Source organism: Trematomus bernacchii, unplaced genomic scaffold (genome assembly GCF_902827165.1).
Source record: "Trematomus bernacchii unplaced genomic scaffold, fTreBer1.1, whole genome shotgun sequence".
Taxonomy (NCBI): domain Eukaryota; kingdom Metazoa; phylum Chordata; class Actinopteri; order Perciformes; family Nototheniidae; genus Trematomus; species Trematomus bernacchii.
Genome location: NW_022987739.1, coordinates 25,156,796 through 25,184,130, shown reverse-complemented (window position 1 = coordinate 25,184,130; position 27,335 = coordinate 25,156,796). Strand labels below are relative to the sequence as shown.

At 40.6% G+C, this 27,335-nt stretch overlaps 1 protein-coding gene across 1 annotated transcript in view; it reads left to right on the top strand.

Moving 5' to 3' along the window:
- The window catches only part of LOC117496096 (cadherin-2-like), a 93,803-nt gene extending 66,789 nt beyond the window's left edge, over positions 1-27,014 (top strand). The window contains exons 11-16 of the mRNA XM_034147783.1: positions 2,439-2,581; positions 5,823-6,056; positions 6,571-6,804; positions 10,883-11,022; positions 15,938-16,099; positions 23,707-27,014. Coding sequence (XP_034003674.1) covers positions 2,439-2,581; positions 5,823-6,056; positions 6,571-6,804; positions 10,883-11,022; positions 15,938-16,099; positions 23,707-23,913 — 1,120 coding nt within the window. The 3' untranslated portion in view covers positions 23,914-27,014. The remainder of the gene's footprint in view (positions 1-2,438; positions 2,582-5,822; positions 6,057-6,570; positions 6,805-10,882; positions 11,023-15,937; positions 16,100-23,706) is intronic.
- Positions 27,015-27,335: the final 321 nt, after the last annotated feature.

Genomic DNA, 27,335 nt, shown 5'->3' with positions numbered 1-27,335 from the left:
AAAAGGCCAGCCTCAGAGCATCTTCCTCAGTCAGTCCTGAGCAACTCTACAGAGCAGAGGCGTGTGTAACTCCCTTTCTTTCTTTCCCCTTTCTCTCTCTGGTTGGAGACTCAGTGCTGTCTTCTTGGACCTCTAAATCCTCAGTTTCCTCTGCTTTCCTCTTCTGAGTTCTGTATTTACCAGCCAACTTCTTCCGTCTGCCTCTCCCTGCCTTGGGTGGCATGTTAAAGTTGAATTAAAGTTGAATTTACTGTGTGTTCTGCTCCCAATAATCTCCGATCAGCAATTTAATTTCCCACGTGCGGCCGAAGATTTTATACCATCGGGAGGTCACGTGACGCCTTCGTGACCTAGTTTGAAAGCATCGTACTCTCAATACGATGTCGTGTAGCCATTGTGTGGCCTTCGTGTGTCCTGCGGGTATAAACTACTATAAAAATGTACATCTTCGTGTTGCCTTCGTGTGTGGTTCGGGTGCCATCGTGTGGCCTTCTGTAGGCATCATACTTGCTTCGGCTGTTGCTTGGCTGTTGACCAAGTTCGGGGCCATCTTCGTGCGAAATTCACAATTCCATATTCGTGTGTCCATCTGGTGTCAATTTCAGGACAGTGTGACGCCAGCCTTATTGCTTGACTTGCTTTTGACTTCAGATAAATGTTCAATAGTGGACTGAAAAACTTTTCTTGTTTTAGAAAGTTGTCCAGTGATATTTTCACTTAAATATGAACTGTGATAGGCTTCAACTCCCCTCAACCCGGCAAAGGATAAAGGGGTATCGACAAATGTTAGTTGGTTGGTTGGTTGGTGGGTAGATTGGTTTGTTGGTTAGTCAATGGGTTGATTGATTTGTGGATTATTCTTGAATTTGGTTGGTTGGTTGTGGGTTGATTAGTGGATAGATTGGTTAATTAGTTAGTTAAGTGGTTGATTGGTAGGTAGATTATTTTGTTTAGTTTGCTTGGTGGGTTGGTTCGTTTGTTGATTTGCTGGTTGGCAAGGTATATGGGTTGATTGGTGGGTAGTTTGGTTAGTTAAGTTGTTCATTGGTTGGGGTATTATTTGGTGGTTTGTCTGGTTCGTCAGGCAAAGTTTGAGACCGGTAGCAAGATGTTGGGAAAGGTGTCAACCCTGTCTTAGAAGCAAATGCTCTAAGCAGTCTGTCAGTGCTTCGACAAAATGTAATGGTCATCGCTATTTCGGCCCTGCTGGTCTTGGTTGCACAAACGCTTATATTTATTGAAGCTGAATGATTCAGTTCCTGTTGATAGTGGAGGAGGGTAATATAAGCAAAGGCAATATGAGAATAACTAGCAAGGCGAAGGCAACATGAGTTAGTGTTTGCTATTGGCAGCTCAGATTCTTAAAGATCTATGCCGATCATTTAATCCTATAATGAATCTTAAAAATGATTTCAGTGTGTGGAAGTTTCCCTCTCATAATGAGCAGGAGTTTTAGGTTTTCTTTGTTGAGATACTCCTTCAGTGACCATATTAAACTACGCAGTTTAATTTGCAGCAAGGTAACGTTTTGCTTCCTCATTTAGCGATGGCAGCATGCTGTTCTCATTGGCAGCCCCATTCTGAGATAAACTCTGTTTATATGCCTGGACTTTCTTTCTACAAACATCTTGATTGGAGGAAATGTATGTCTTAGCCACCAACAACCAGACTGAGCGCAGAGCCTGCAGGACGGCAGCTTTTTTGTCCCCTGCCTTCTTTTATTTTACATCCCACTATTTGTTTCTAAATGTGGAGCTCAAGTCTTTGTAGCCTAGCAACAGCCAATGGTGGACGCACACTTTGATTACAAAAAATTGCACACACTATAAAGCGAGTGTATTGTGCACTGTAGTGCGAATCAGAGAGAGCATTTGGGTGTTTGATTTGTTCATTTGTGTCGCTGTTGTTGGGGCTGCTCCTACATTTATTCATAACTGCGCCTTTCTTTTCTTTATCTCACCTATTAAAAATAAAACAAATGTACAATCTTTCCTATTCATGAGAGTTTATTGTGGCGTATTGAAATATGTGCTCGCCTTTGTGCTATTTTACTGTTTATTCATAATATTTCACAACTGTTTGCCTCGTTTTAAGCTATTGCTGCTGTTACAGCATTGCAGATGTGGAAGTACGAGTACATTCTGCTAGACAAATACATTTAATCAGCAAGTCAAGGGGATTTGCAAAGCTTTATGCTGCTTATGGTTTGTTAACAAGTCTCGAACACACATATTGTAACCAACAAACATATTAGAATGTAAGTTAAAGGTAGAAACATTTCCAGTGAGAATAAATGGATGAATTGTGTTTGCCTGGTGAGAGTTCTGCAGCCTCCATATATCAGCTTCCCAGTAGCTGCTTGGCCCGGGGCCAGGGACGCAGATAAAGAAGCCTCTCTGTGCTGCCTTCTCATGCCGTCTCTCTCCCTCTGCATCCAGGTACTCCAAGATGCACGACCCTGCCAACTGGCTGGAGATCGACCCCGTTAACGGTCGGATTTCCACCATCGCCATCCTCGACCGAGAGTCTCCTTACGTCAAAAACAACCTGTACAACGTTACCTTCATGGCCTCTGATAACGGTGAGACAACATTGTCGTGCAGTAACCACATACACACACACACACACACACACACACACACACACACACACACACACACACACACACACACACACACACACACACACACACACACACACACACACACACACTCCTTTGTTCTCTGTGCTTCAATAATCAGTGGTGCTTGTTTTACTGTCTAGCCTCTGCAGATGAGAGCAGTGTGACTTGGAAACTGTAGCTTGTGAAGCTATAAGCTCATCCTCAGTACAAACACAGTGCCTTGGTGATTCATCACTTTTTTTTCAGTCCAACGTTTCAATCATGATTTAATCTTTCAACGATTATGGAAAGAAGACACTCAAGGGAACATTTTATTGTGCCGCATTTGCAATGAAGCTCTTGTGTTGTCGTGTGTCGTGCCCCCCTTTTCCTTCACAGCAGTGCACTCCCCCCCCCCCCCCTCCCCAGTGTTTCATATTGTTTAATTTTTCCTGTCACAGTTTTATAAATTACAGAAAATAAATAATAAATGCTACTTTCCGATCACACCATTAACCAGCAATGCAGCTAAAAGTGAAAAGGTACAATGCTAGTTATTTAGAAATATAATAAATAATTGCACTCATCACTATTTTATTACTTATTATTATACAATTATATAATAGATATATTCATTTCCAAGCATGTGGCTTCTTCCAAGAGAAAATAAAATAGTTATTTGTAGTATTTAGTCGCTTTATCTGCCTAAAAAGTTCACTGCTTTGAACATGACTTTGAAAAAAGCTACCCTTACTAAGATTGACCATTAAGATTTTTGAAATTGTTTAAATATGTATGAAGTATTGCAGAGTTACATCATGATGTCACAACACTGTAGTTGGACAACAATGCTGTGTCACACATCCCAGTTAAATACAACATTTTAGGCTTAGTTTGTTTTCCAACTTATCATGACTCCAGCCTGAAGTAAAGCTCTTATTTCACATACTAGAAAGAGGAAGAGTTCTTCTGTAGACAACAGATTGTGCTGTCTACCTTTAATTACATTTCAATTCTTTATTCCCGCAATCAAATGTCTCGATCGGGGAGGATTACGCAGACACAGTACACCCATTGATTTCTAATTGAGCTTTTTTCCTGCATTGAGTACATCATTCCAAAAGTCTTGCTCTTGTCTTGGTCACAATTGTGCTTTATAGCCATGGTACAGAGGATTCTCTGTTTAGAGTGGAAAATTGTTCAAGAGGAATGTCATTCAGCGGCTCTCTCCATCCACTCTGCACCCTCTCCATATAGAGACCCCGCTGTGCCTAAGTGACTGTCTTTGCACATTTCTGTCCAGCACACACACACTTGCTGATAAAAAACACACTGAGGACAAACACACGCAGGCTTTTGCTAAAGGTTACAAGGCTGCAGTTTCTCAGCCGTGACCATATGGGCACCGGTCACTAACTATTACTGAGCATGCTTCACTTTATGCTGTGACCATGAACAATACAGAGAATGTGCATTCACTTCCAAGTGATGTAGTATCCACGTCACTGTAATAATATGCAAGCTGAAAGAATGTGCACACTCTATAGTCAGCTCCATGCATTCATTTTCAGTAACTACACTCTTGATTATTCTGCATATGCTGCATCCAACAATCTACTGAGAATGATTGTGCTGTATAATTCTGACATAAGGCGTACTGAAATTAAACGTTCCCTTAAAGGATAGATTTGGTGATAATCAGTTTTTAACTGTCAACAAAGATTCAAACCAAAGCACAGTGTGTGTGTCTTAATGTTCTCTGACTCCCCTACAGATGCTGTGATTTAGTATATAATTTAATTATACATTTTAATTGTTCAAAATGGGAAACATTTGCATTTTGAATGTCTTTACAGACCTCCAGAAAAGCATCACCTGAAAAGGCAGATGTGGTTACATTTAGAACAGGGCAACCGGTGGTGGCACGCGGGACCGTAACCAGTGGCACACTAGGAATAAGTGTGCAAAATATTTAAATTGTATTTTCGGATCCTGAACGAGACCGCCGGCAGAGCGCGTCTCCCCCTGCAGAAGGAAGCCATGCACGCAACGCAGCGCAGAAGGATAACTTCTAGGCCCCGCTCTCTTTAACTCCAGTCGACTTTCTGCCCCTTTCCTCCATGGTGAAATGACCAGGGGTGTAGCGCACTTCACACATTGCAGTACCCATAAGGAGCTGTACATGCCACAGTTTTTGCGTGGCTGTGTCTTTAGTTGAAAGCCCAGTGGCGATCTGCTCATCTGTCATCGAAAATAATATGCTACACAGGGGCGGACTGGCCAACTGTGTGTTCTGGAGAATCACAGTACGTCCGGCCGTCAGCGAACCGAGCCGGTCGCCAGCGAGCCGTTGGCGACCGGGCTCGGTTCGCTGAAGGCCGGCACCGCCCTTTATTTATTTAACTGTGTGACAGGCGACAGAGGACCACAGCTTCCCCGCAGCGAGGCTCTCCCCCCCCTTCCCGTTGACAGTTCACGAACGTCGGCACACTAATCCGATTTAAAGGTTGCCGACCCCTGATTTAGAACATATTTTCTAGACAATGAATCCTTTTCATTTTAAACAGTATTTTACTTCACTATGTTACATTTGCAGATGTTATAACATCAATCATTACATTAATAAACCCCAGATTTGACCACATAAAAAGTGCAGCTTCTCCCTTTGATAATAGACAAAAACTATATATATATACAGGAGATGTATTCTCAGACTAGATTGTCTTTATATTTATATTCTTCATTTATCTTTCTTAATAACATTATTAAAACATTTTTAGATTAGATTGATAGATCTTTTGTTTTTAAAAAAAAAAATGTGTACAACTTAATTCCTCTTATTGTACTAATGTATGCACAATATACATCAAAGCAAATTCCCTGTAAATGCAAAAACAGGATTCTGGTCTTTTACATTACATTACATCAGATACATGTCTAAGTTTAGGGTTAGGTATCGTGCCCAACATGTTGAATGCATGGGGTGGAATTGAACTAATGATCCTCTGAATGGTAGTTCAGTGCATTAATCCCCTGAGCCAGTGTCATCCAGATCTTGGTGTGAAGTGGAATTTATTCATAGATTGAATTCACTTGGGCTGACTAGCATCACTGATGGCTTCTGCACAGACCACATATTGTGATTAGCTTATACCTGGTTTAAGAAATATTGTGTATTTGTCAGTGTTTATTATTGAACCTGTTAATTCTGTATTTCCAGGTATCCCGCCTGCCAGTGGCACAGGCACCCTTCAGATGTACCTGATCGACATAAATGACAACTCCCCCCACGTGTTCCCCCCTGAGGTGGAAATGTGTGAGAAGCCTCATCCAAACGCCATCAACATCACAGCCAGTGACCCCGACCTGGCCCCTAATGGCGGACCCTTCGCCTTCGAGCTTGCCAGTCGTCCATCAGATGTACGCCGCAACTGGACGCTGCACCGCATCAACGGTCAGTATGAGACAGTGTGTCCGTTTCTTTAAGAAAAGTCTGGGAACAATAGATTTCATGGACTTGTATTCAAGACCAAAAAAAGATCCATTGACTCATTTTATTTCAAAGATAAGTTATAAGGTAAATCTGAGGCTGTTGGACAAAAGTAGCATTTGGTTGAAGTAGCTATTTAGGAAATAGAAATGTCACTTCAGTAGTTTTGGATGTTACCCCTTAGTTACTTGTTGTTTTGTTGGTTCAGGCCTGGTGTAGAGTTTGGTTGATGATTCTCTTTCTATATCTGTTTGTATGTTAGTGAGTATCTCAAGACTCATCTATCCGTGAGCAGATATCATTGAATTATTTTTGGAATGTAAGGAAACCCCAATTTCTCCAGTTACGACCAAGGCAGCTCCAAGTAAAATTTATTGGAAGGGGATGAGGATACAAATGATGAAATCTGTAAGTTAGCCAGGAATAAAAACAACCTTGCTAATACATTTCTCCATCTGTCCACCCTTCCATCATGTAGGCGAGTACGCCCAGCTCCGACTGAGGATCGGCACTCTGGCCAGCGGGATCTACGAGGTTCCCATCATGATCACAGACTCTGGGAACCTGCCCATGTCCAACACGTCCTACCTGAGGGTCAAGGTCTGCCAGTGCGATCTCCATGGAGACTGTGTGGACATGGAGCGAATCATCGCTGCTGGTCTTGGCACCGGTGCCATCATCGCCATCCTCATCTGTATCATCATACTGTTAGGTGAGTCTCCAACATGCACAACATATGAAGAAAACATGTCTATAATTGTAAAGCTGACATCTTCGGTGACTATATTACATTATAAAACATACTGGGTGTAGCAGGTTCCATGCTGCCCACAACTGTACATTGCATCAGTGGATCAGTCTGTAGGGAATTGGCTTGGGAACCAAAGGGCCACAGTTTTTGACCAAAATATGGATTTTTAGCTGGAGAGGTGCCAGTACGCCAACTGGGCAATGCTGATGTGCCCTTGAGCAAGAAACCAAACCCCCAAATGCTCCCCACCCCCTAAACCTAACCCAAGGAGCCAAACGCCCAACTGCTCCATGGCGCCTAATAATTGTAAAGTGGGAACCCACTGGGCTGGAGCCTGGTTTTAAATGTAAAAAGAGGTGTACAAGAATACAAATTACCACTGTAGCCACAAAATTGAGCACAAAGTTGATTCAGAGTCAACAATTATGATGGCCCTACACGCACTCTCTGATGAAGTGAACTCAGTCTGTAGTCAGACTCAACCCAATTATGCTCCTTTAAAGTGGAGGGTGTAAATAAAGACAGGGCAGACTCCCGTCTCTCTGTCAGTGAAAGGGACGACCCCGTTCATTCCTATGAAATTTGTTCAGTGACAAATGAAGTCAAGATGGCTCTTCCCAATGTGAGTCAATGGGAAAATGTATTTTTGAGCCCAATGACGTAACGGACTGACAGATACATTTTAGTACCACCTTTTGGCCACTACACAAATGTTGCTTCAACTTCTGGCGTACTTCTTGAGGGCTTGGTTGATGCAGACTTGCAGTTGGAGGGTTCAGTTACCCACTTCCAGTCCCCACCAGTTGGCTATGAACAGCACTTAATGTGTTTGCTGCTCCACGCGAACGAGCAATCGCACTGGAAGTGGGAAAGGGGAGGGTAAGAACCCTAACACAGCCTGCAGGCTCCTTACGGCGAAATCTTGCCCCAGAATACCTTAATGTAGCCGCAGGAAAGAAAAGGAATAATTTTACTCAAGCCATTGTTGGCAGTTGGTATTAAAGGCGAATAAATCAGCACCGTTGTTCCATTCCACCTAGCATCAGTCACTGAGTGTTTGGTTAAGCATAGGTTTGCCATGGCAGAGGTCCCAGCTCTAATCCCAAGTGTGAATGTCTGGCCGGTTGCAGTTTTTCATGAAGTGTGTGCCTGTTAACAAGTCGCACTTGTTGTGTTTGAACACTGTGCAGAGCCTTTTAAAGCTGCTTCCTCACGGTAATGCTTCAAGGTGACAACGGAGTGGACAAACAGAGGAACTCGGCTCCTTCTGAGTGTTCATTTGGAGAAATGATAAATTACCAAGTAATCATGCACTAGGGTTTACTGTATCAGACATTTAATTCGAAGTGCATCAGCAAGGACTGTTTAACAAAGGAAATCAAATCAAATGCGGTATTCATAGCCCAATGTCACTATTACAAATGTACTGCAGTGGGCTTCACAATCTGTACAGCAGACAGCACCCTGTGTCCTTAGAGATTTGATGAGTGGTTAAGTACAAAAGAAGTACAGCCTCAGCCGGATGCACGCAAGGATTGCATCACATACTTAAAACAAGGAAAAGCTCTCAGAATGGAGCTCTGACTCATACAGGGTTGTTTTATAGATCAAATCAAAGATGTTTGATAAGGCTATTGCAATTAAAGCACTTTTAGTTACTGAACTTTTTAAAAAACGGACCCAGTGCCAGAGCTCGGCAGGCTGCGCTGGCAGAAATATGATCAGTGCAACACTCAGGAATGAAAATGTAGAATAGTGATGAAGTCCAACTGTGCTAAAGAGGTCAAGTGTAGATTAAATGGAATTGCTGAATGCAGTTGAATTGTCAGTTAAAAGGTGAGTGCCTACAGAAGTTGAAGTATCCGTTGAAATTGTACAGGCTAGGCATATTACTACTTTAAAAATGAAAGATAACTTATACAGTGGCACTTACCGTTTCACTTCTGATCAGAAACATTTTTGTTGTTCAGATCCTACCTTCAATTGGAAGACATTTTTTTCAAGGTTTTAAAATGATTAAAACATTTTTCTGAGTGATTCATGTGTATGAAACTTGCAGTGTTCAGAACACTCTTCTTTGTTTGGTCCACATTTCTTGAAATCTATAAAGTAGCATGTTTCTTTAATAAATGATTTACTGAGACTTTTCTATTCAAACCTTTGACAGTTGCTATGTCACCACTATCAGCAGGCGTGTCAAATGTTGGACATTTTAGTTCATGGAGAGTTTGAAGAAAGAGGAGGAGGAACAACCGAAGCTCTCACCAGGCTCATTCACACGCTGTTATTTTAGAAAGATTAGATGAGTTAACTGTTGACTCCCCTTTTGGTTTCACTGAAAAATGTGACTAATGGTGATGAGTCATTATTCAAAACAACCTGTAGGGTTTGTACTGGTTTTACTAAGAATTTAACTCTGTGTCCTTTAGGTACAACAGATACCAAACACACGCACACCCTCAGATTCTGTCTTTCATAAATCACGTTATTGCCATCAAAGATTCATTTCAAGTTATTCAATTCACCAGTTGTCTTTGAAGAGCTGTGTGTTTCCGTTCTTTAAAATACACAATCCCATATCATAAGATTTAAGTTTTTAATCCGTTTCAAACTATGTCTGTCTACAAGACATGTTGAGGGGATAAATGTGGCATATAAGTTGTGATACAGATTTAGCATTAATCATTGTAGAGCATATTCTTAAAACTTGCTGAATTCAAAATTGGTCAACGTTGTGATTTAATAAGTGAGCAGTGTTTCAAGTGTTCAGAAGTTGAACAATGTATAGATATGTTTGCCATTACACAGTGAAATGCTACATGTTGTGGTGTTTAAGAGCAGCCTTTTTAACTTGGGATGACGAGTTAGGAGTGGTTCCATCAAAGTGGGATTTTCAAACCTCAGCTTGTTTAATCGACTTTTTTGCACCTGAGTGGTCTAGCCCTTTTCAAGACAAATAACAAAAAAAAAGAATGAATGACCATGAATTGGTAAAGTGTTCTTTATTTATTTGTTTCACTTTAATCATCTGTCAATTCTTCAGGTTAATCTTGAAAAATGCAATGGCAACCAATGGCTGTCCACCAATGAATCCGTCTCATCCAATCAGCATAATGTCCGGTCCGCTACACATTATCCTGCTTTTTACACGATAACTTACAAAAATATTTTAAATGTTTTTTATTTTATTTGATATTGATCGTATTACTTACTACTTATGACTATCAACGGTTGTAACTGAGGGGACAGCAACATAACTTAAAATAACGGCATCACTGATGGAGGCTTTCTGTAACCATCCAAGTCTGTTGACTTTTTCTTTTCCATTAACCAGTCTTTAAACCCCACCAGAGCCCATACTGTGTTTTTGTTGGTGTATACTTCCTGTCTGTCTTCTTCTACTGATTTATTTGTCATCGCTCTCTGTGTCTTGAACTTCTTTCCTTCTCCTTTTTTCTTGTTCTTCTTATTTTTTTCTTTTCTTTACTAGGGACAATTTATCCAACGTTTTGTGCTATCCACAAATATAAAAATTAGAAGTATTCCAAAGTGTTTTTCATGGATGAAAACTATTGTGTTTTTGCCATAACTGACATTTAATTGACCGGACGTCTTTTTGTGGATTGATATGAATGCACATTCATATAATAACAGACCTCTGTATGTCCAAAATAACAGACCTCTGTATGTCCAAATTGACCAATCAGAATTGAGTATTTAACTAAGCCGTGTAGTCATTGAATGTAGAGCCAGGGAACTTGCTAAGTAATGGCCACATTGACTGCAGTGTGCTGTTAATAATCTAAACTCAGATGAAGATTCTGGACTCCTAAAAAGCCCCAAGAGAAGTCCAGTGTTCTTTCCTCTTATGTTGACGTGCACAGAACATATTTGGCTTTTTGTTGTGTTGCTATTGGAGCTGTGGGATGTTTGGTTTTGTTCTTTCTCAGGCCCCTCTGGAAGCCTGTCAAGACCCAGCGGGGGGTCGATTGTGTTGAGTAAGGCTGGCATTAAACACTGTGCTTGTCTTTTCTTACAGTGCTGGTGCTGATGTTTGTGATGTGGATGAAGAGGAGGGATAAGGAGCGCCAGGCCAAGCAGCTCCTCATCGACCCAGAGGACGACGTCCGCGACAACATCTTGAAATATGACGAGGAGGGAGGGGGAGAGGAGGATCAGGTACAAAACACACACACTAAACATTTTTAAAAACAGCTGTTTTTTTTTGGGGTTTATTTTAAAGCCAGTGAGGTTTGTTACAGGAATTGTCCTCAAGCTGCTCTTACTGTACTCAAAGCACTCATATTCTCAGTAACAATCCAAACAGTAAATACTAGGGCTGTCAAGTTAACGCGTTAATAATGCGTTAGCGCATCGAGTTTAAAATACCATCTACAAGCTGATGCTGACAGCCCCGCTCCTGCCGCCCGCTTGAGGCAGACCACACTTCCACGCTCACCAGCAGGCCCGGACTGGCCATCGGGAGGACCGGGAGGGTGTGTGTATGCGTGGCGCGAGCGAGGCACACCTTACGCGTTGTTGTTGTTGTTAGCATCTGGTGCTAGCTAGCTGCGCTAACGGATATAAGGAGCTGTTTCAATGAAAACAGAGGAGCGACATTTCGCCGACGACTGCGCTGAGCACTTGACTTTATGCAGGTAGCCAGACAGCACACTCAGCACGGATAGTGCCGCAACACACACACACACACACACACACACACACACACACACACACACACACACACACACACACACACACACACACACACACACACAGTATTGTATTGTATTATTGTATGAGAGAGGTTCCAGGTTGAATTGAGGCGAATATTTGTAATGTTCAGAGGTTGTTGTGTTTAATATTCATGAGAATATTTGTCATTGTTCAAATGATAATAAACAAACATATAAAGCATATGTGTCCACTCATATGTTGATAAGAGTATTCAAAACTTGAAAAATATGCCTCTAAGGTACATTTAGAACAGATAAAAAATGTGCGATTAATTTGCGATTAATCGCGATTAACTATGGACAATCATGCGATTAATCGCGATTAAATATTTTAATCGACTGACAGCCCTAGATAATACACATAATGTTGCCACACAGACACACAGTCTGCCTCTGTACAGTTTTAAATCATCTGTCCTCCGGCTAAGATTAAGTGTACTACAAAAGAGGACCTCGAAACAGGATTAATTGCTTTCTGTTGGAGAACAATTTCCTGTGTCCCTCCACTCAACTCCTCGGCCGGTGCCAAGCACATAAGCTGCTTCACACGGGAAAAATGCTTAACCCTCATATCTCCAGCAGACTAGACGACATGCTTTACTTTTGCTTGTTACGGTGGCTGTAAAAAGGAAAGGAGTTAGACTGTATATTTTTAACCATGCACAGCTGTTCCTGCAAGTACTGACGCCGTTAACCTCTATGCATTTTAATTGCAACCCTCAGAGTCTGTAATTCATATACAAAGGTACACAAATAACTTTTTGTCATTACATTTTAAGGGCTAAGAGTATTACTTAGCTTGGAATGATTAACCTTTTGGAGCTGAAATGGGGACCCAAAAGCACCTATTTTCTTGGTTAAACTTAGAATAAACATTGTTAGTCAAAAACTTTTCTTTCAAGAAATTATTTAACCTTTGACAGTGTTTCTTCAATTTGTAATGTAGGATTTAATGAATCTGTCTCATATATCCTATAATAGTTGGTAAGAAATGAAGATTTTTCCAAACATGGTCAAATTTGTATTGACACTCTTATCCAAATGACATTTAAGGTTAAACTGAGGTTAAACATTCAGAAAGACGACCTGCTGTACACAAATCTCCATTTAGTGTTACAAATACAAAGAAGGCTGAACTAAGTGGTTATATGGCCACATAATGTTACCAGATTCAAGGTAAAACTGTGTACACATCATAATCATAATACACTGGCAATACACATAGATAAAATAAATTAATATGCTACACTAAGCACCACTTTTGAAAAAGCTTGTTTGAGACTGTGCTAAAGTTGCATTCATAGATTTGCATTGATTTGCGATTGCATGTATTTTTTTTTTACTTTCATTGAACCAATCAGTGTGACATGACATAACCCTGCAAGGTAGCACATCAAGGTTAGTATGACCCACCCTCCTCTGCTTTGAAATGTAGCGTTCACTGGTGATCTCCACAGATGAGACACCTTTGTGATATTCACTAGCTATATTATGCTGCAGGAGAACCAACACATAACCTTCATTGCATTATGCAACCTTTAATAAGCATCTAAGCATATAGTAGTATTAGTTATAGGTTATGATTACAACCAAGGCAACAACTTCTGTCAATGAAGGTCTGAGAACTGAGTCTAAAGCTTGAATCCAGACCAACACAGACAGGCTACCCGTAGAAAAATCATGAAAATCTAATCAGACATAGAGAATGTAAGACCTTCCACACCTGTGCAATGTGTTAATATAGCAGAGCCGAGTCTGAGGTGCTTAAAGCTGAACACACCTGACAGGCGGCCATTAATATCTCTATGTAAATAAGAAGGAAGTCTCTCAAAGTATTGTTTTCCATCAGAGACAAGTGTCCATCAAGTGTCGTATTGCAGAGGTCCAGTAGTTGTGTGCTTTAACTCCAACGTTCGAAGCGGTCCTTTGCACGTTCAACTATGAACACCAAAAGAGGCCCTATTCGGCTTTTGGGGGTTTTCCCTCTCCTGTAGTGTGTTATGTAGGTTTGTGTGCATGTAAATGGTCTGCAAAGGCTAAAATCCTGGAGTTTCTCTCCCACACACTCCCCCCCTGCCTGAAACGCCTCCGTTGGTCTCCTTTACTTAGTGACATCCTAATGTAACACTCGCACTATTGGCTGGCAATTTACACACACACATTACACGTCATAGGCTAAGGGGACCTCTCTAAGTGTTTGACCAATAACAGCAGAACTGGCAAGCTGACCAATTAGACTGGTCTCTGGTTTCAGACAGAGGGTGAAAACAGGTGCTGCAGCACAGGTAGTATGAGAAAAATAAAGAACTGTTTTGAACATTTAGACATGTCATAGTAGAGGAACACAATACAAATATGAACCTGAAAATTGATACTGTATTTCCTCTTTAACATTTCATGCCACATTGCTTTCAATTATGAAACCGCCTTTTCCTTCCGTCTTTCATTTCCAATAATTGCCATAAATAATGAAACCCCACTTGCAGAAAATAGATTCTGATTTTAGTATTCCATCCACTTAGCTGTTAATAAACAGTCATACGGTAATGCAGTGCAGACTTATTCAATTAGTACTTTTGTCTAATCATATACAATTAACAATACAATTATTGAATTAATTGAATAGCTTTACCTCGTGGAAGAAAATACTTTTCAAAACGCTACAACATGTTCTCAAACATAACAATATTTTAAATAGTTTAAAGGCCAAACATGCATTACCCCTGGTGTAGTTATTTAAATCAAGTCCTTAAAGAAGTAAAAAAAAGTCCTGACTGAAAGAACATCAAATACAAGAAGACACACGCAGCATTTATTTTCTCTGCAGGGCCCTCAGCCTTTCTTGTGAGAAAAGTATTTTGTCGGGCGCCATTGTTGTGAACAAAGCCCAAGGTCAGTCCCCAGCAGGCTGTTAATGTCTTGAAAAGAATGCTTTAGTCGATTTCCCTGGAGACCAGAGAGCAAGAAAAAGGTTTCTGGATGGTTGCTACAATGACTCAGACGCTACCATTCAACACGAACAGATCAGAGGCCGTGACACACACACTTCCCCTCGGCAGGCTCACTGTGAGAGAAAGGGAAAGAGGCACTGTGGTTTGTTTGTTTGTAGCCTTTATTTAACCAGGTTAAAAAATCCCATTGAGATCAACGATCTCTTTTTCAAGGGAGACCTGCAAACACACCTGTGGTGTAAGTGGATGGTAAATAAAAAGCATTTGAGGGGGTTTATTCCTTTCCTAGAACGGAAGGTGTAGGAGAAATGGTAGTTGTTACAGCAGAGGGGGATACGTAGTTACTGTCAGTCTTTGTATGTTGTTCCAAGTCGTCCTAGTTACGTTTTGTGTTAAGAGCTTTGGTGCCGTCCTGTTATTTTTACAGCATAAAGCTTTTTTCGGATTTGGAAAGCTTTTTAAAAAATTTATTTGAGCTTGACATTTGAATTTACAGCATCCAATGGTTTTTCATGTTGTAATGTGTGAAGTTTAAGCAATGGTTCAGGAAAGTGCAGGGTCCCCGTGCATAATACTCACATCGTCCAAGAAATATCTACGTTTTCAGATACAGTTATTGTTATTAATCAAGTAATTATTGAATTTATAATCAGTAAGATGTAGAAATAAAGGCAAATAATTAGTAAATCCTGCCGTTAACCATTAATTGTCGTTATTAATAGGAAGTCATGAAGAATGTAGGATTATTATCAGTTGTTTCCAATTATCTATCAATCCACTGACATTTCCTATTGCGCTACCGTCAGGTCATTTCTTTATGACTTTATGCATGTTAGCCTACTCTCAGTGTCATTGTGAGCATGTTAGCATGCTTTCCGCATCATTGTGAGCAGGTTAGCATGCTAACACAGTCATTGCCAGCATGTTAGCATACTTTCAATGTCATTATGAGCATGTTAAGAAGCTAACGGTGTCATTGTGAGAGCATAATGATGCTAACAGTGTCATTCGGTGCATGTAAGCATACTAATAGTGTCATCATGTGCATGTTAGGCTGCTTACAGTTTCATTGTGAGCATGGTAGCAGGCTGATATTGGCATTCAGAACACTGCACAGAAGTGAAGTCTCACATTATTAAACCATGCGGGAGACTCTTAATGTTGCTAGTATGCTTCACCTTGAAGGAGTTTTTTACCATCAATCAGTTGTTTTCCATCATGATATTTTTTCCAGCTACACTGACAAACGTTGCTACTGAGTAACAAACAGGAAGGCAAGAAAGATGTCCTGATATTTAATTGAAGGGCTGTACATACTCTTTTTGATATGTGGCTGTATAAATAAAATTACCTTAACTTGCTGACTGTAATAGAAACATGTAAATGATTGGTTGTGTGTGTGTTTAGGACTACGACCTGAGTCAGCTTCAGCAGCCTGATGCCCTGGAGCCAGAGTGCATCAAGGTGGGGATCAGACGACTGGATGAGAGGCCTCTCCACCATGACCACCAGTACCCCATCCGCTCTGCTGCCCCCCACCCAGGAGATATTGGAGACTTCATCCATGAGGTACAGACCAGACCGTCTCTGTTTGTGTGGGACTAATCTCAATTTAAACCTATGTGGTGATATATTTGAGTAAAACATTGTTCTGAACCGGCAAGAGGATGGTGTCTATCCTCAATAACTGAGATACAATCTGTTGACCCAGATTACATTCTGGTGTTGGCACATACACTTCTCAGGACAGAAAGTGATGAATCACTACCAGAGTGAAATGCAAACTGTCAGCTCCGCAGCAGAAAGCAAACTGGATTTTCCAACGTAAGAACTTTTGCTTCTCTCATCTCTTTTTCTATCCTTTAGTATAAAGCATCAAAGACTGGCCGGGATGTGTGCAGTTTACCCCATCACCTTTCAGGATTTAGGGATATTGAAGTTCAAACTGATTTTTCAAACCAAACCCCTTGTAGCTATTCGGAGCTCCCAGCATGGGAACTAACCCACTTTAACATTCAAAGACTTACTTCTGATTGAAAAAGAATGCAATGCCTGATCCACACAGGCATAGATGTCTTCATGGAAATTGATTCAGATTTAAAGACGTTCTGGTACAGGTTCAGTCCTGTTTCCCTGGTATGAAATAAAACAGTATCAGGGTGGTATCAGTGATATATGTGTGGTTGGCAGGGGGGTGCACGCTAACAGCAGACACTATTTTGTTTAACAAACTGACATGAGGGAGTGAGAGGCAGAGAAACACACCGTCTGTAATTCTTAATTAGCTTTGCCAGCGGTCAGGATTAGCTTGGCACAGCCGGGCTACCTGCCTGGAGGTAAATCCTTTGAGTTTAATTAATCCAACAGTCACCAGCTCCTTAAAGGGACAGTGTGTCACTGTGTTCCATTTGTCTTACGTTATAGTTTACAGTAAATACTATTTCCTAGTGTTGTTGGTTCACATTGCACAGACCACACTCAGCCAATAAAGTAAAACATGTTGTGCCGGAACAGGAAATGATATAAAGTTTGTGCCAACAGACGAGAATCAATCGAGGTGAAAAACTAAGCTGCATTCACTGATGTTTTGAATGTGTTAGCAAACAGCATTATTAACTATATGCATTTGAACAACATTTGTAAGTTCACAAGCTACTTGCTTACTTTGTCGTGTGTTGGTGCTGAACATAGGCATGCCCTGTGTAGAGATCATGTTGAGAGGACTTCCATCAGTTGTAAGGCTTGGGTGAACCACAGAGTTGGTTAAAATGTAGGTTGGTTACCAAAAATCGAACTTTTCACATTAGTTATTCAATACATTGGGTTCGGGTGGACGGCCTCTGTTTTCTTTAACCAAACTACTTCGTTTAGGTTCGAAACCAAAATAAAAAAGATAAACGGAAACAGAGATTTACAATTAATTATCAGGAACAGCTCTGTTTAAGATGTTCATAAAGGTCCTAGTCAGACATTTTAATGCAGGAATGCTGCTATCATGTTTCTAGGGAGGACATGAGAGTGTTTATTTGGAGTGTCAGTACTTTGGCTGTTGTAATATTATGGGCAGCCAAAACCTGATATCTGTTGGCATTGTTTTACGTCTTTAAATGTCAGCATATTGTGAAATGTTGTTAAACAAGTGAGCGCAGATTCCTGAAAGAAAAAATATATCCAACATTATTCATTACATAGCAGGGGTCATTAAGGATCATTCACATGTTGGTAAGACATGTGATCACACCACGTCTGAGGCCTCCACCTGGCTCTCATCTCATCTCATCCACTCTTTGTGGTTTTGATGCGGTGCATTGTAGAGATAAGAATAACAGCGGACAATCTTTGTTCAATTATTGGACATTTAATTTAAATCATATGTTTTTATATAATATATTATGATATTTTATTTTATCTTTTATTGCACATTCTTACTTCTTTTGTTTATATAAATATTTTTTAAATTTTATTTCATTCTAAAATTAAATAAATATAGTATAAATGAAGTATTCATCATTCTGCTTCTGATATTAAAGAAAACTCCACACATCTGTCCAGTTCCTGGTACTGTTGGCGAGTTTGTGGGAAAGTTCATGTAGAAAATTGGCCAAACTGACATAATTATGTCTAAAATTACAGTAATTTTCCCACACATGGGTTCAGCCTGTATTAGCATATGTGTCAGTGCTTTTCATCAGTGCTGTTCAAAGCTTGTGTAAAGCATTACACTTATTATTGTACATGCAGCCGATGCATGTCACTCTGTGTGCTTGCTGCTTCCATATTGTTTGTGTGTGTGTATGTGTGTGTGTCTTTTGGTCGGGCTGCATAAAGACATCTGCCAAGCAGAGCTATGAATAATGAGTGGGAGCTGTCAGACATGGCATGCTGATCTAGACAGCTTAATCCTGCAGACATGACAAGCTGATGCTCCTCGTCCCGCGTTAATTCCCTCCTCCCTCTGAGTGACAGGAGTGTCTTCACTCTGACAAGAGACGCGGCCCACAAAACATTTCCGTTTACCATTTTCAGCACAGACGAGAGGCATAAAACACACACAGCAGGATTTTAAAGATTTTGTTTTTGTCTTTGAAACAACTCAAAGCACTTACATCAGTAGGCAGACCATTCATGCACATATTCTGTAATAACTGGTGGCAGAATATTCCTTACTAAGGGCCACCCACACAGGGCCCCTGACCTGTCCATTGTGGAAACACATTATACATTCTAAGCCACAGCTGTTGTGTAACCCTGTTTTAAACATCTGTGTGTATGCGTCTGTAAAATGAGTTAGTACTTTTAAGGAGTATGTGTGTGTGTGTATGTTTGTGTGTGTTGGTAGTGGTTTTCTGCTGTAATCTGCTGAATCTCCTCCTGGAGAGGCAGCATGTGACCCAAATCCTCCTCTCTTTCACAGTATGCTCCTCCATAATCCTCCTTCTCCCCAGAACTCCCTACTGTCCATCTAACTCCTTCACACACACACACACACACACACACACACACACACACACAAACACACACACACACACACACACACACACACACACACACAACCTCTTTGCTTAACTGTTATTTATAGTTGCACGTAGGCATACATCATATTCTACACAGTCTTTTCTTTGCCATTTATTCTTATGTAGTGTTTGATTCTCTCTGCACTTTAATCAACAAAACCCTGTTTGGCATGGACTGTCTATTCCACTGTGTTGAGTTTCCTCCTTTATGTCAAACAAAAGCCACTGATCTGATCATGGTACTGTTGGAGTTAATACATGTGGCATGGATAAAAAGAGCCCTATTATACTTGTGGGGGGTTTTCCTGTCCTGTAGTGGGTTATATAGGTTTTAGTGCATGTAAATGGTCTGCAAAGGCCCAAATCCCAAAGTTTCGATCTGCCTGTTTGTATCACACACACAGAGGATTGATGATAAAGTTGACTTTGACTTTTAAATAACAACAGAGCCCGTAAGCTAACCAATCTGGCTAACACTGGCACGTTTACAGCAATGTTGATCAATGTGCACTGTCAGAGCAGACTGGGCTCTGGTTTCAGACAGAGAGTGAACATATGAACCTGAACAAAAGAGCATAATATGTCCTTTTGAAATGCAGAACTTTAAACCAGCCTGTTCTGATCTCATCGCTGCACACTTGTGCCTGCGCAGGGCTGCAGTAAGGAGAAACGTAAAGGTTACAGAGACTGGCTTCTGATTGGAGGGTTGACATTTTGAGTTCCTTTGGGAAGTGAACTGCTTTCAGAAGTTCTGTTGGGTCAGGCGGGTTTTCAGGGTTTAACATAAGTCTAACTCTGCTCTGCTTTGGAATGAAAGCATGAACACAGGTTCCTATAAACCCTGAGCTTTACTATACAGTTCCTATAGAAATATGATAGGATTACTGTAATCCTGCACAAGATATCGTCAGACTCTTGTAGCTCGCTCGACCATAAATTCTGCTTTTCTCAGACATACTCTTAGAGTGCTGGATCTTGTGCTGTCATGTGGAAAATCTCCCGCAGTGTCCATTTTTAAATCGAGTGGCCTGCCTGGCAAATATTTGATACAATGTCCTCTGGTTTAGAAGTGATGAGGATGGGACTTCTGGTATGGCGGCGCGCTAGACAGACGTGTTTCTTTCTCCTCCGCACAATCTTATTAATCCTGATATAAAACCAAACTAACTACTACGACAAAGCGAGCAATACATTTGCTAAGAATACCCTGATGCCTTCTACCTAAAAAAGATCCGGTAAAGACACAAAAAAACCCAGTCTAAAATAGATTTTGGCCCGTCCAAACAGGGTGAAGAAGCTACAGCTAATGCTAACGCTAACACAATGGCGGATGGGAATGTTGGGAACGCCGGAGATGAAGCAGCAAGTAACTTGCCAATTCTCGAAGCTATCAAAGACTTAAAAACAGACTTCTCCAACAGACAGGATGGAGTATTGGCTGCAATTGCTGGACTGAGGAAGGAGGTCGGAGAATGTATGGAACGTGTTAACAGTGCAGAGTTGCGCATCTCCTCGCTAAACTCGAAGCTAACCCTGGTACGCGCACACAGAATTGGTCAGAGAAGCGATCCAAATGCTCCCCCGAGAACACTGATCATGACATTTCTGAATTACAGAGACAAGATGACGGTGCTGAAAGCGGTCAGAGCCAAAAAGCAACTCTACAAAAGAAGATATTGTGAACTCTAACTACAACCCGATTATAGCGTCTATTTCCAAATCAGTTGATAGATGGTCAAACCTTCCGATCTCTCTAATGGGTAGAATTAATATACTCAAAATGAATATTCCCCCCAAGCTGTTATATTTGTTTCAAAATATCCCCTTGCCACCCTCACCAGATTTTTTTTCTAGAATGAAGAAAATGTTTAGTGATTTTATATGGAATAACAGACGCACCAGGCTCCGTTTGTCTCTCTTGTACTTGCCTTATGATAGAGGAGGATTACAGTTCCCTAACATGTTGTGGTACTACTGGGCAGCTCAACTGAGAACATTGATGTTTTACTACACAGAGGAGGGGCCTCCGGCGTGGAGGGATGTTGAATCTTGCTCCTTAAAGCTCCCACTTCCCACTTATCTATATTCTGACAACCCTAAAAACCTTAAAAAAACTACATCTAACCCTATAGTTAAAAATATGATTGGTGTCTGGCAGGAGGTTAAAAAATATATGAACGAATCTTCTTCTCTCTCCTTTAGCCCGATCTGGGGAAATACTCGTTTTGCGCCAAGGAATGCTGATGGGGGTTTTAGACTATGGGCTGAAAAGGGGGTGGGACAGTTAAAAGACATGTTTGGAAGTCATAATGGGAACTTTTTATAATTTGAGGAACTTGTCAGTAAATACGATATCCCTCATTTTTAAAAATATCTGTAACTCAGGAGCTTTGTTAGAGCTAATCAGGATCAACTCATGCTGGCCCCTCCTCTGTCTATATTGGAGAAAGCTTTAATTAAAAACCCCTTTGGGAAGGGCATCATATCTGAATTCTATGATCTCCTGTTGGCGTTCTCCTCAGAATCCTCGAACTCTAGACTCAATGCCTGGAAAACTGACTTACAGGAAGATCTAACATTGGAACAGTGGAGCACAGCTTGTAAGGCGGCCCAAACACAGATGGATAATACGCGTCTAAAGCTTCTGCAATACAAAACAAACAAGAGCTGTTCCAGAAGGTCTGGGGACGTTTTATACAGTATACCAAGAACAACGACAATCTCAATTTCTGAACGAACCTGGGGCAGGGTAATATGTTAAAATTAAAATGACTGTGATATCCTCTGCAGAAATACGGTCTTATTACTGGAAAACTGGATGGTTGGTGATGTATTCAAGTGCCCTTGTTGTATGTATGTACCAATTTAATTTATTATTGTTATTTTTCTTTAATGTAATGTAATGTAGTTGTTCTGTGTGTATGTATGTATTGCTTTTGGTTCTGTGTTTTCGTCTTATGTATGTGATTTTTTTGTATGTTGAAAAATCAATAAACATATTGATAAAAAAAAAAAAAGAAGTGATGAGGATGGAACTCACAGAATAACAGAAGTCTGCTGTGAATGCTCTGTCACACATCAAACACAGGATGTGTGTGAATCTTTCATCTGCAGCACTTTGAACAGCTGGTGATGTGCAGTCACCGTAACCAACAGTGGCCTTATTTTCCAAACTGGGGAGTATCAGATTACATGTAACTGGATTACATAATCAGGATACCAAAATATTTACTGTATTCCCTTACAGTTACATACAAAAAAGACGTTCTAAAAATTTCTAAAAATGGTGCATTACTAGCAGGATGACAGTTTTACTTATAGTAAAAAAAAGCATATTGTCTTTGTTGTAAAAGGATCAGATTTAATTTCTTCTTTGTAAACTGTACTGTTCTGTAGGCTGATACTTTGTGTAAATATATAAGCCTACTGCTTGGATCTGCTTAGTCCTTTTTTAATTCAGTAGGTGAACCTATATGTTCATAAAATAGTGTGTGAGCTTAACTGTATGAATTCAACTAAAACAGACCTTTTTTCTGTCAGCTCAGATGTTATTTCTGCTTTTTTCAACTGTAGTATGTGCTCAATGAAAGGCATGTTTTCCTATCAATAAAATCTCTGAGCAGAGGACACATTTTTGGTCTTGAATATGTTGTTTCTTCTTTTCTAAGGTTACATTGTTCTGTTGTCCTACATAAGTCTTCGAAGTTAAAGCCATCCTATTGATATTTCTTATCTCTTTTATTTATTTGCATTGCATTTGATATTGAGGTAATCCAAAAGTAACAGATGGGCGCTCGTCCGGGATTTCCCGGGATCGTCCCATTTGTTACAGCTCGGCTCATAGGCTGCACAAAGATGGAAGACCAGTTTACATGTAACAAAATACTTATTTATTCACAATATAACAACACTTAGCAAACCTAAAACAAATGTGGAAGTCAGTCATCAGGTGTGTATGCATGTATGGGTGTGGGATACGTGTACCAAAACAGCAGCTGTGTTCTAAAGTGAGAACCACAGTGTGGGATGGTTTTGGGCTCTTTATCCAAGCCACCCAGGTGTGGCTCATCAGGCTGATGGCTTGATCACTTGTGACACAGATGAGAGCCAGCATGCAGGGAAAACCCTTGTGGAGTGGAGGGAGTTGTAACACAGAAAGTCATCATTAATTTTCTGTTTTAATACTCAGATGAGGTTACTTATTTCATTATTTTGCAGGTAACTAGTAGTTTCAAGGGTTTAAGGATTCAACGCTTTATTGTCATGTGCATATTAGCTACAGTGTAGATATGGCAATGAAAAACTTATGTCACAGGCAACAGTGCAACATGAATATATATAGGACATAGAACAAATAAAACAGATAAAATAGTGCAAGAGAATGTTTGAGATGTGCAAGTAAATACAAATAAAATAGAAATAGTGCAAGAAGAGTCTATATACAAGTAAATGGAATATGATATATTAGATACATAATTTGCAAGATGCAAACAGATGAATGTTTATGGATGTTCTTTAAAGAGTCCAGGTGTTTAATAGTCTTATGGCCTGTGGGATGAAGCTGTCCCTGAGTCTGGTAGTTTTAGACCTGATGCTGCGGGAGCCGTTGCAATTCAATAAATGTTTTAAAGTAACCCTCCTAACCCTGTTGTTTCTCTCCAGGGCCTGAAGGCGGCAGACAACGACCCCACCGCCCCCCCATACGACTCCCTGCTGGTGTTTGACTACGAGGGCAGCGGCTCCAACGCCGGCTCCCTCAGCTCCCTGCACTCCTCCTCCAGCTGCAGCGACCAGGACTATGACTACCTCGGAGACTGGGGGCCCCGCTTCCGCAAACTGGCCGACCTCTACGGCGGAGGGGAGGATTAGCACCCCAAACAACCACCCTCCACACCCCATCCTAAGCTCAGGTTGGGTGGGTGGGGTTAAAGGAAAGAGGATAATGAGTGAACATGAGTTATGGATCTGCACTTCAGTATTACCAAGAGACAGCTCGCTGACGAAGGTGGGCGACACTAGGGACCATTCTGACTCCTGGCCGAGCAAGGCCTGGCACCGGATAGCATTCAGGCTAACAGACAGTATGATGTTAGCCCCTATGCTAACAAAATGTGAGCAGCCAGACGAGTGCGCTCAGAGAGGGATGCTGTCTCTAAAGAGCTACAACAGCCATGCTACAGACGCTCACTTAACACTTGAATCTCACAGTACAGGAGCACTGGGGTCAAATGTGCCTTTTTGTACATTTTTTCTTTTTCGATTGTGTTCAGTCTCGACTCTGCTTTAAAGCTCCCGATGTTTTGCGACGGCAGCTGGAGGAGCACTTTGCCATGATAATGACCGTGTGTGTGTGTTTGCATTGCACCTCGTTACCTGTATGTGTGTGAGAGTGTGTGAGTCATTTCCACAGAAACACACTGGATGGACACTATAAAAGGTTATGTTATGAGACAATGGAGGATCCTGCCAGCAAAAACATGGCTCTACTGTACAGCTCTGGGTGTGTAGCTCTCAATGAAATATACATATTCTACATAATTTAGTTACGTACCCACGATCGCTGAAGCTTAATCTTGGCTGTTGTCATTCCAAATATAACGCGATGGAACACCTTTCCACCTTTTCCTGCCAGCATAAACAGCGTTCTGCCCTGGAATTAATGTGACTGACTGCCCGTGTTAACGAAGCCGGCCAAAATCAGAATATTTGATATCCTCTCTGCGTCCCCCACACTGATGTTCCTCCTCCAACATCATGTCTAAGCTTTGATGGAAGTGCTCTGAAGAATGCCTCCCCTGTTTTTATATCTCTCTTCTCAGATAATCCTGCACATTTAGTTGCACAACAAATTAAATTCCTCACGAACCTAGGAGGTTATTACAAGCAGCAAAAGGTATTTTTAGTGCAGTTTAAATATTGTGGTTATGTCCTTGCAGCACTTTCACAAATGGGAAATGTTAATGGAATGTATTTGAGCCTATTTGCCAGATGATAAAGTAGAAAAGCAAAGTGGTGCAAGATAAAGTGATGAAATATGATTTCCATTTATGTTGTGCAGATAAAAGAAAGAAAAACCAGCAACACAGAATCAAGGCTAAAAGCAAACAGAACTAAATAAAAAAACACTTTTTGATGCAGAGAATCGATAAGATCAATGAATTGAGAACAAGATTAAAAGAGAAAATGAATTGAGCTATGAGTTTGTAATAACAGATTTGTATGCATGTCTGAAGAACAGGTGCGGAAAAGAATATAAATGACTAAGACCAGAATGTGAAACAACCCACAAGCTAAGCTAGCTAAACTGTTGCTTTATTATTTGGAGCCATCTGGAGATATTGTTTTGCAACAGTTGCAGAAAGAGAGTAAGAGTAGTTTTTTTTTTGTTGACAATTTGACAGATTTTACACAGGTATTCTTATTCCCTGGAGCATAATAACAAGGATGAAACATTCGACTTCCATAAAAAAAATACACAACAAGTTGAATCACATTTATATCGTATATACATGTACTGTGCAAATAACCGCTAAAGGTACTTCTAAGTCTGTTAGTATGAACCTTGACTTTTTCTCACTAGCATGGTATGGCTGTCGATATCACATAAAGACAAATCCATGTTAAGTTGCCACGCCAAAGCACAGAGTTGCACACATTGTAAGGTAATCTCACAGAACGACTTCAAGTGACTAATACAGAGCATCTGTGTCATGATCAACACAGCTTAAAATCCAAATGGAAGGTTTGTTTACGTTGATTTCTGGAGTCAATACACCTGAGGAATAAACAAGCACACAACTCCATCTCCAGCTCTATATTACCAAATGTAAACAACACATGTCTGCCAAAGCCTACTGCTGTAACATGCAATATGTGCAGGTAACAAAAACAGTATCAACTCATCATCATTATATCTGCACTGGTCTTCAAATTTGCCAAGAAGTATTTGATCAGGGGTAATGATTTATTTATACGAGAGCAACCCATCCTGGTACGTTCCTTCTACGTTATGGCCACGCCCCTTTTTGGGTGCTAACCAAATACCAGCTAACATTTGACTTGAGGTAAATAAAGATTCTGAGTACTTCCACCAGTCAGATACAAAATAATTTGCATAACAAGCAACATTTCATCTACAAGGAACCCAACATCTATGGTGAGGCAGGCAATTACACAATGTCATTTGGGATTGTTGATTGGCATTAATATGGTAAAATGAATAGCAAAAGGGGATCAATGTCCTGTCAGTCTGCCAGTGGACCAGTGGCAGGCATCATGTAAACACTTGGGATTTGCTTTACTTGTCAGTATTTCATACTTAAATGCAGCATCTACATTCACTACTTTGACTTTTAACATTACAACGGTTTACTTTGACGTTGACCTCAGCATCCTTTAATTATGACGTTTTTCCCACAGACATACAGTATTGAGGGACTGTATGTGTGTCCTCTGTGGAGGCCTGAAGCCAGATATATTTTTCTTTTACCATCCTTAAGTAAAGGACATTTATTTAGATTTTGAGGCAGACTGGTGAAACCCAGAGCCGTACAGAAGAGCCACATATTTTTGCCAGTTTGGTGTTCAAAAGCTTGTGAGAAGACATGTACAGTGATGCTAGACTTTAGATAGAACTTCTGTTTTTTGTTTTGCTTTTATCACAATGTAACTTATGCAGCTGATCGCTAATAAAGGGAGACTTCAGTCCTTGTTTTTGTAGCAAAAATTCTTCTTACTCTGCTGTGGTGGATTAAATACAAAAAAAGGCAATGTTTCTTTTGTCTGCTGATGGTTTGCCTTAGTGTTCTCTGGTAGTCTCCAACTGGCTATTCACTGTAAGCTGAAATATGTACAGATTGTATTTTTTTCTCTTGTTGTTCTTTTGGCTGTTGTCTCGGAAAATGACATGCTAATATCCTGAATCCTTGTATATGTGTAATTTGGATTACAAATTAAAACGTTTTTGCATGTTTTTATCTTTTTATTATGAGAAAACAGTATTTTTCGGATCCTTTGCAAATGATTTCATCACCAGTCACACACACAACAACATTCAGCAGTCTAACTCCCCCACCTCTTTGTTAGGGGTGTGGGACAAAGGTCATTCAGGTGAGATACAAATTCAAAAGTATATATCACACAGAGCTCAAATGTTTTGTTTTGTTTCGTATGATATCTGAGGCCTGTACTACGAAGCTGGTTCAACCTAACCTGGATATGTTTGAGTTAGCCGGTTGGCCCAATCCAAAACATACGCGCTCTCGCTAAACTGTACTACGACGCTGGTTATC